This window comes from Daktulosphaira vitifoliae, unplaced genomic scaffold (assembly GCF_025091365.1).
Source record: "Daktulosphaira vitifoliae isolate Bord-2020 unplaced genomic scaffold, ASM2509136v1 Scaffold_1, whole genome shotgun sequence".
NCBI classification, from domain to species: domain Eukaryota; kingdom Metazoa; phylum Arthropoda; class Insecta; order Hemiptera; family Phylloxeridae; genus Daktulosphaira; species Daktulosphaira vitifoliae.
The window spans coordinates 36,426,228-36,435,992 of NW_026099572.1; the positions used below are offsets into that span (position 1 = coordinate 36,426,228).

Consider the following 9,765-nt stretch of genomic DNA (forward strand, 5'->3'; position numbering starts at 1 on the left):
AAACTTAATTTACAATATAAAATGATTAATTTTAAAAATATATAAAAAATATAATCATCTGGTTTATTTGTTTGTAGTAATATTCAACATTTTATAATTTATTTAAGTAAAGATGAATGTTTTGTAAATTATGAGGAAAATAAGTGCCATATTTATTGTAAGCATCTATTAACTAGCGCAAATATAGCTAAAAAGGTATTTGTTTTATAATAAATAATATTACAATTTTTGAAATTATTATAAAATAACATGATATATTTTTTTTTATCAAATTTGTGTTTTTATTCAAAAATAAAAATATTTATTTTATTTCATAAATTTATTTATGTTTTCTTTGTTTGTATCAATTGACCTGTATATTTTTAAGTATAGTTTTGTAATAATTATAGTATATTATTACTATTTTATTGAATTAAATATAATATTTAGTTTAAAAAAAAGTAAAATATTAACTATCCAAATTGGATTTAAAAAAATTTATTAGATTAAAATTTTGTTGAGATTTCATAGAATTCATTTGATGATTAAGATAATAGCTATGATTTTTTAAGTATTTTATTTTTCACGAAACGATCAAAAGTAATATGCTTACACACACTTATGAAATTATTCTCTTTAATTAAACAGTTCTAATTAAAAAAAAATCATATTCATCATATTTTAGCTTACTTATTATTTTTGTTGTACTGAAGAATATTTTTAAAAATTCTTTTTATCAACAATTTTTTTTTCAGATGGTTATTACAATGACTTGATTGTGCTCTTAAATTAAAAAATAATTATGACTGTGTCAAAATCAGAAGATACTATTATTGATTCTTCTGTTGTGACCTCTTTTGCAAAAATTAGTACGGCATTATTTTATGCAGCTGCATCAATGCTGATTACCGTTGTTAATAAATCTGTATTAACTAGTTATGGATTTCCATCTTTTCAATTTTTAGCAATTTGTCAAATGTTTATGACAGTTATTGTTTTGTATTTAGCAAAAAGCTTGGGTAAACTAAAATTTCCAGATATTAATAGAAACACATTTAAAGATACTTTTCCAATGCCATTAATATATTTAGGGAATATTGAATTTGGACTAGGAGGTACTAAAGAATTAAGTTTACCAATGTTCACTATGTTAAGGCGATTTTCTATTTTAATTACTATGTTAGGTGAATATTATTTACTCAACATAAGACCTAAATTGTCTGTTAAAGTAGCTGTTGGATTAATGGTATCTGGTGCTATAATAGCTTCTAGTAATGATTTAGGCTTTAATTTAGATGGATATATTTATGTACTTTGTAGTGATTTTTTAACAGCTGCCAATGGGGTATTTACAAAAAAAAAACTAAATTCTAAAAAAGAGATGGGTAAATATGGGCTTATGTTCTATTCATCAATGTTTATGATACCCCCTGCTTTATTGCTTATGTATTTTTCTGGTGACTTGGACAAAGTTTACAGGTAAAAAAATTGTTTAAGAAAACCCTCTACACTCTTATCTCTGTGACTTCTTTAACTTTATAACAAGTTTACCCAAAATATTTTTTTCATATCTTGATATTATTGACAAAACTTTTAAAAAGGTAACAGAGATATGGAGAAGTATGGTTCTCTCATAAAAGAAAAATAAGTAAACTTAATTAAAATTTAATTAATATTAATTTTTACAGGTATAATTATTGGTTGCACTTACCATTTTTAATACAAATTTTTGTCTCGTCATTCATGGGTTTTATATTGAACTATAGTATTATGTTGTGCACTCAATACAATTCAGCCCTAACAACTACAATAATTGGATGTCTAAAAAATATATTTGTAACATATTTCGGCATGTTTATTGGTGGAGATTATGTCTATACATTGAACAATTTTATTGGTATTAATATAAGTGTGATTGGTAGTCTTTTTTATACATATGTGACGTTTAGACCTTCTACTCGTCCCGCTCAAATTCAATCATCTAATACTGTAAATGTTTGAAAAAATAATATTTAATTTCATTGTTGTTAAACTGCACTTATTATTTTATGTATTGTTACCAAAATTATTGTTGTATTGTGTTCTTTAGGACTCTTTATGTTAATATTTATCTATTCAATTTAATTATGATTAACAAAGTTTACTTTATATTAATTATTTGAACAAACATTATTTTATCATTTTTTTTGTAAGTTTTTAATTTTTTTTTTTTGTAAATGTTAAATTATATCTTGAAATAAACTTAATGTTTCTAATATTTAATAAAAAATTTTTAAAAAATTATAATTTTCGGTTAACCCTGAAAATTGTATGATTTATTAGAAACTTACATTACTATACAAGTTTTTAATGACTTCATTAGTAAAATGATTATCAAATGTTTTATGTATGGTAACATCTATAAAATAGAAAATATTTTTCCTTAAAAAATTGTTCATAATTGTATCAATAACAAAAGAGACATTCTTACTTAGTCTATATATACTTAATAATGTAAAGATATGAATGCTCACTTTACCCTCTAGCTTCATAAAAATAAAAAGTTGTGCACCGATAATTGGAAAACAATTACAAATTAAGATTTTCAAAAAGGAATTTTAATGATTATGCAAAAATTTAGAAGTTGGATTATTTATTATTTATTTTTCTTGAACCAAGAAAAATAAAAATTAAATTAAATCTTTGTGAAATAAAATATGTATACTAAGCATAAAAATGAATAATCCTTTGATTAACAAAAATAATGGATTTATATTGATAAATGATTAGGTATACTCAAATTTAACTTTTTTTAAATATAGCTTTAATGAACTTTGAATGACAATCGAGTCTAGGAATTTAACTATACATATTAGACATTGTATTACCTGCAAGGACCATTTGAAAAGTTTATTTAAAATTTTTTTTCTTGCTATGAATATTATAATTTGACAAAATGTGTATAAAATTACACCGATGAGTTCTTAAAATGATCATTACAATATAAGGACTATTAGTGGATATATCCTTAAGTATTTGGTACTCGGAGTGTAGTATATTCTTAATATTTGTAAGTTACTGAAAATTTTAGTTTATCAAATTAAATTTATAGACATTTCATTATTTGGATAAAGAAAAAGTTATTTGCTCCTAGGATATGCCCCTTAAAATTTGTTTCATGCAGTCATTGACACCTTAAATACGTTAAAACAAAATTCAGGTATCCAAAATTATTTCAAGAATATCATGACTTTAAATTGCACCAAATTTAAGATTATTAATGTAAGATACTACTTATGTTTAAAAAATCAAGTTGGCTGAAATATTATGATAAGATGATAGTGAAATGTAAATCATAAAAAGTAACTTATTAAATATTTTGTCTTTACAAAATAAGTATTAAAATTTTTTTCCATTTTCATATAATAGTTATCATACTATCATATTAAAAATTAACATAAAATTTAATTTCTACTATGTTTAAAATTTACCAAAAAAATCAGTTTTTAAATTAGTTTAATAAATAGAACTACACGAAAATTGAAAATCACTTAATTTTATTCATATACTAAAGTATAAATATTTTACGAGTCAATATTACCAATAATATAATTATATATAAAACTATTAATATTATAGTAAAGAAATCCTGAATTTATACATTTATTTATAGAATCATGTAATAAGCTTAACTTAATTAGAAATATTGAGTATGAACTATGAGTCACAAAAATTATAATACACCATATAAAATCAATTTTGCTTAGTTGTTACAAAGTATAAATTAAGAATACAAAGTCAAGGACTAGGAAGTAATTCATAAAAAAATTATTCATATTTATTAAATACTTAACCAAACTAAGTACTACAAAAATGACATGGTTTATAAAATTAAGTTTAATGCGCCAATTTAACAAACAGTTAAAACTTCACATCTATTAAAATAAACTAAAATATTATACCAAGTAATGAACTATCAGTGCCAACTGAATGAAAATAAATACATTACAAAATCTTCACCGAAGAAAATGAATACAGAGACAGTCTTTTTTTAAGCATTATTAGTAGGTGGTAAAATTTCTGGATTTTCCAATCGCATTGTATCTAACTTAGCAAAAATTTTAAGAGCCGGTCCTAACTTCATTGACATATCCCGGATAAGGTGATCCTCTTTAAGCAACATTAAAGCTTGTCCATCAATTTCATGGCTTTCAAAATCAGCAGCTATTTCTTCACTTTCAGTTAATTCACCAATAAATTTTCTAACATCTTTGACCTGTAAAGAAAATAATCAATAAGATAAATTGATAAGATCAAATAAATAAAATATTGAACGTACAGTCCATGTAAGAGGATTAATTGAAGACAACTCGGGATTTATATCAGTCTTATCTAAATTAATTTGTATACGATTTGATTGATCAATGGATGAACTTGTATTACTTGAATCACCAATTGAACCATTACTTTCACATTCCTAAACATATAAAATTTAAAAAAGAAATGATAAAAAAATTTTTTTTTTGACTTTTTTATATTTATATAGATTTTTTCAATGTGAAGTATTCTAGATGACATTATTTTTCACTACATTCAACAATTAAAACATATTATAATAATTATAAAAAAATTATTTAAAGATAATCAATACGAAATATATATGTATATATATATAGTTTTAATTCTCCTATTAAAAATAATTACATTTTTAAATTTCAAAAATTAGGTTGTTAAATTTATTAACTGAAATATAATACAAATAAATTTTTAAAACATACCCAATTTTTGCCATTTTTCTTATCAACAGATCCATTTTTCAAATTATTTTCAAACATTTTAGAACATTCTTGGGAGCAAAAACGCTTTGATTTCTTTTTTACTTTTAATTTTTGCAATTCTTGTTGCTTTCCACAATAGTCACATTTACTTTTATCTTGAGGGCTGTTTTCAGATTTACACTTTTTATCTAAGAAAATCAGCATGTATTAAAATACTTATTTGATTAATTAAAAAATAGTAACCCTTACTTGGAGGTTCATCATTTAATTTGATATTTTCTTTATCTTGAGTACTACTTGCTATATCAGCCAGAGTACAAGACCGATTCACTGGGAATGGTTGATCTGCTTCTTGAATAACAAATCCTTCAATCACATGTGTTAAAACTTGAGGTTTTACAAGTGCTTTAGGTAATCCTTTATCTCTACTATTATCTTCATTTGTTGCAACAGGTAATGAAACTGTAGAAGTTTCATGTACTTCAGGCACTGAAACATTAACTGTTTCTTGTGGCTGAACAATACTTTTAGTTGTTTCATCAGATTTCACAGGAGAGGGTATAACTGAAGTTGTTTGAACTTGAGGTAGAACAGAAATTTGGGATTGTATTGATACTTGGGGAGCACAAGAAACAACTGGAATCACAGGTCTATCAAGTATAGCAATTTGTTGTTGAGGCTGACTACTAACAATTGCTTGACCTTGCTGGAACTGATGAATATGAATTTTTTGAGGAGAGTTCACAGACATGCTCATCATACTTGTATTAGGCTTAATTATTTGTTGTTGTTGAAAGGCAACTTGAGGAGATTGCATGCTTACAATTTGATGATTTGGAGATTGCATACTAACTAATTTAATTTGTTGTTGAGCATGTTGTTGCTGTTGTTGTTGTAAATGTTGAACTTGCATTGTTTGTTGTTGAATTTGTGGTACAATTTGCCCAGAACTTGTTAAAATCATCCTAAAATTAATAATTAATTGAACATACTATTAAATAAATAAAATTCAGTTATTCATACTTATTTGTATTAATAGTTTGTGGTGATTGGGCAGATTTAGTTTGATTAGTTTGATTTGCTGCATCTGATTTATGAGGAGCTATACTAAAACCACGTACATTAGTTTTAGGTCTAACTTTCAATTGAGTTTTTTGCATTTGATTTAAATGTTGTACTCCAGTAGATGTTTGAGTGGAAATTGTTGCATTTGGACGTATTGTATGTCCAGAAGGTAAAATTGAAAGTTGACGATTAGCACCCATACTAGAAGTATTTGTTACTACTTTGGGTTGTATATCAGCTCGTTGCGATTTTATAGTTGTGGTTGTTCCTCCACTGACCATTTGTCCTATATTTTGCATAACACCACTACTTGTTTGCATCATAGTTTGACCATGATGCTGTTGAAGGTGTTGAGGTGGAGGGCTTTGTATAAACATTGGTGTTTGTACTTGTTGTTGTTGGCCATCTTGTTGTGGAGCTCCTACAATAATCAAGGAATATTAGTCAAATAAATTAACTAATTTTTTTAATTTTAATGATGGAAATCATAATACTTATTTGATATAAAAATATTTACTCATTAAAAAAAATTAAATGATACTATATTTATATATTTTTTTAAATAATTTTAAAAATACCTCTAATAAATATAGGATGATTTTGGGTAGTTAATAATGCTTGAGGTTGAGGTGTAGCCCACGTGATTCCTTGGGGAAGTGATGTATTAAATTGCCAAGGAGAAAATTGCATTGGTTGTGTATTTTGCTGCACTGTTCTTCCAGTAGAACAAGTTGTATACTGTCGCATAAAAATTAATGTCTTAAATTATAGTACAAAATTGAATATATGTAATAAAAACTAAAACATACTGTTTGTTGCATTTCGTTTTGCTTCATATTAGGCTGACTACTGATGACTCCTAACTGACCAATTACAAGTGTTTGATTAGTAGTAGTTGGTATAGCAGCATATCCAGTTGGAAATGTAGTTGCTTGTCCTTGTGATATTACTTGTTTGTGTGCATTAGCTGTAGTGATCATTTGCTGAGATTGAAACTGTTTATTTGGAGCAGCTATCACTTGTATAGCACCAGAAGTTGGATGTTGTAACATTGTTCCAGGCATAATCAATTGACCCTGGGCGTTGTATTGCAAAAATTGAGCACCTTGTTGAATTAGTTGAACTCTTCCGTGACTCCAATCATTAATTTGTTGAATTTGAGCTTGTTGCTGTGGTGCAGGAGTTTGAGCTTGCATAGGATGTTGTTGAACTTGACCCTGTTGTTGAGTTTGCATATTTGTCATTTGTACTTGACCTTGTTGCTGCTGAGGCTGCATGGTTGATATTTGCATTTGCCCAGAAGTCTGTAAAAACATCTGTGTAAATATTGTATTTATTGTTAAAAAGGATATTATAAATTACTTCTATAGTTGCCATTGGAGCCGAAGAGTGAGGAAGTTGTACAGAGCCATTGTTCGTTCCATCAGATGACATTTGCATAGTAATTGTCTGCTGACCATTAGCTACAGCAACTTGTTGAGATTGTTGCTGTTGTTGTACTTGCTGTTGTGACTGTTGCTGTTGCTGTTGCTGCTGCATATCTACCTGACTCTGAGGTTGCTGGATCATAACTTGTATTTGCTGTGGCTGTTGCATTTGTTGCATCTGTTGAGTTTGTTGGGGTTGTGCCTGTTGTTGAGATTGCTGTGGCTGATTTTGTTGTTGCTGTTGCTGCTGCTGTTGTTGCTGTGATTGTTGCATTTGTTGAACATCAGTGGCAGGCTGTTGTTGTGCCGACCCCTCACTCATTTTTTAATTTGCTCATGTAAACTAAAAGTACAATAAAAATGATTAACAATGACATTTGTAATTATTCTTGATAATACAAACTACAGAATCAAATAAATTTTTAATAGAAAAAAAACTACAAAATTTATACAAATTGTAACTGCCATATCTTATTTTTAAAACAGGACAATACTATTTTTTGTCATATCTCACAAGAATAATTTTTTTTTTAATAGTAAACATTGATTCTTTATAAAAAAACATTCATAGTGTTCTATTCATACTTGATTTCTTAAAATTAACAACGATATATACTAAATATATTTTAAAAGAATCTAAATAATCACATAATATTTATGTTAACATTAATTTTTTTAAATTTCATATTATATAATTTATTAGAAGTACATTATTCAATAAACTGGCATCAGTTTAACTGTATTATAAGTTTGGATAAACTATGAAATAAAAAGAGTCTAGTTTCTATTTTACTTGGTCTACTCATTTTGCATAATAGATAAACAGAAATATTCTTAGATATTCAAGTATTTATATATGTTTCATAATATTGTAAACAGCTAACTTGATTTACAAGTTTATTATTATTAAAAAATTTTACTTAAAAAATAGTATTAATTCCAGAAAAATTAGATTTTATTAGAGGGTTTAATTATATTATTACAACAAATATAATATCAATTAATCATGCACAATCATAGATAATTCTAGGCAAAAATAAAATTAAAAAACATCAAAGCATACTAAGCTGTGAAATCATTAAAAATAAATAAATAAAAAGGATAAGGATTTTGGACATACAATGTAAACGGATAAATAAAATAGGTCACTATCTCCCAGCTGAGAGCTGTTTAATAATTTATATCATTACAAGTAACGACCACTTTCATTTCTAGGCTTAACATGCATTAACATACGACACACGCACATTCAATACTACGGTCACTGTTAACCTGTTATGTACGACAGCATTTTAGAAGAAGGCAACAGAACTTCTGGAATCATCGAAATGGAACAATTGATGAACAACGCAAAGTTATTTCGCTATAGTATTAGCAAAACTATAACTAATCAAGTAGTCTACATGTAGATAATTGATTAGTTAAGTAATAACTAGTTAGTACAGTCGTCACTCACCTCCGCAAACACAGTTATCCGGAAAATTGTAAGATGAACGTTGGCTGAAAACTCTGTGGAACGTAACACGATACTACCTTTGCGCAGACTAGTAAAAAAAAAAATTGTGTTTATGATTTGGTGTATCTAAACATGAACGGTCGCGTCTGTGATAATTCGCGACGACGACGACATCGATGATAATATCAATACAGCAACAAACACACGGCGTACAGAGCTGGCGTAGTCCCCACTTCGACCGCCAACAGGACACAAGTGTTGCACGGGTGGGTTCGGGCGGTGGGTGACACGGACGCAAACGCACAACACAGAACGGACCTACGGCTAAAGACTATACAAGACGCTGTGGGACGTATAGTCAGCGGGTTGGCGTTCGGAGGCCGCGACGAGCGTACGCACTCGGCGTTACCCTATCTGCGCACGCTCTCCACCTACCCCACCCGGTAAGGTAACCAACCAATGGCATTCATCCAGACATCGGCGCACCAATAAAGTCACTCGTGCGCGTACTCCGGATCTTTGGCGGTAATTATAATAATTACGTGCCGTCCCGCCGGCCGAAAATGCTGTGTATGCAGAGGGGACAACAGGACAAAAGAATGCATGCTACGTATGCATCGTAGTGCTATTCAGTTTAAAACGCATTCTTTTATCGAATCAAAAAATACATTGTATGCGTTTTTCAATTACTGCTCTGATCTTAACATTTTTTATTAGCGTACCGTTTAATCGATTCACGTAAAGTGTCTACCAAATACGCAATATAATTAGAATGAATCTTTCTAAGTAGTCGTTAAAATTAATTAATTTTTAGTGTCAGTGTGAAGTTGAATATTTTTTGAAGTATTAAACTCTTAATAAACCTTATTACTGAAACTTAATAATCTACAAAAACATACTCGAATTAAATTTTCAAATATACTAAACTCCATGTACAAAACTGAACAATTTGAGAGCTATTGACAATCAATAGCATTATAATTATTATTTATAGCATTAGATTTAACTTATTGTATATTGTATCAACATGTGTAGAGTAAATTTAAAAACGATAGGCGTCTTAGCAACTAACAGATAGTAA

General features: G+C 27.8%; 2 protein-coding genes across 6 annotated transcripts; one reads left to right on the forward strand and one right to left on the reverse strand.

The window, feature by feature from the left end:
- On the forward strand, nt 1–2,166 carry LOC126894317 (UDP-sugar transporter UST74c). 2 transcript variants are annotated; one of them, XM_050665236.1, is made up of 4 exons: nt 1–195; nt 735–998; nt 1,071–1,458; nt 1,668–2,166. In XM_050665236.1, exons 2-4 carry the CDS (start codon nt 782–784, stop codon nt 1,978–1,980), a joined length of 918 nt encoding a protein of 305 aa, XP_050521193.1. In that variant the 5' UTR covers nt 1–195; nt 735–781; the 3' UTR covers nt 1,981–2,166. The 2 variants fall into 2 exon arrangements, with proteins under 2 accessions (XP_050521193.1, XP_050521192.1); XM_050665235.1 differs by having other exon boundaries at nt 2–195; nt 735–1,458; nt 1,668–2,165.
- Nucleotides 2,167–3,497: 1,331 nt separating this feature from the next.
- LOC126907169 (polyhomeotic-proximal chromatin protein-like) lies at nt 3,498–9,017 on the reverse strand. 4 transcript variants are annotated; one of them, XM_050688284.1, is made up of 10 exons: nt 8,685–9,017; nt 8,501–8,542; nt 7,164–7,571; nt 6,611–7,105; nt 6,380–6,539; nt 5,760–6,222; nt 4,986–5,701; nt 4,737–4,924; nt 4,298–4,435; nt 3,498–4,234 (listed from the first exon to the last, which is right to left on the reverse strand). In XM_050688284.1, exons 3-10 carry the CDS (start codon nt 7,548–7,550, stop codon nt 4,010–4,012), a joined length of 2,772 nt encoding a protein of 923 aa, XP_050544241.1. In that variant the 5' UTR covers nt 7,551–7,571; nt 8,501–8,542; nt 8,685–9,017; the 3' UTR covers nt 3,498–4,009. The 4 variants fall into 4 exon arrangements, with proteins under 4 accessions (XP_050544241.1, XP_050544247.1, XP_050544256.1 ...); XM_050688290.1 differs by having other exon boundaries at nt 8,501–8,614; XM_050688299.1 differs by having other exon boundaries at nt 8,501–8,627.
- Between the last annotated feature and the right edge of the window lie 748 nt (nt 9,018–9,765).

Bases quoted from the DNA above. Each gene is read 5' to 3' on its own strand.
- LOC126894317 (XM_050665235.1), top strand. From the start codon at position 782: ATGACTGTGTCAAAATCAGAAGATACTATTATTGATTCTTCTGTTGTG. The intron at 1,459-1,667 runs GTAAAAAAATTG...TAATTTTTACAG, and splicing joins GACTTGGACAAAGTTTACAG to GTATAATTATTGGTTGCACT.
- LOC126907169 (XM_050688284.1), bottom strand. From the start codon at position 7,550: ATGAGTGAGGGGTCGGCACAACAACAGCCTGCCACTGATGTTCAACAA. The intron at 4,436-4,736 runs GTATGTTTTAAA...TTATATGTTTAG, and splicing joins AGAAAAATGGCAAAAATTGG to GAATGTGAAAGTAATGGTTC. The intron at 4,235-4,297 runs GTACGTTCAATA...TTTTCTTTACAG, and splicing joins TTAATCCTCTTACATGGACT to GTCAAAGATGTTAGAAAATT.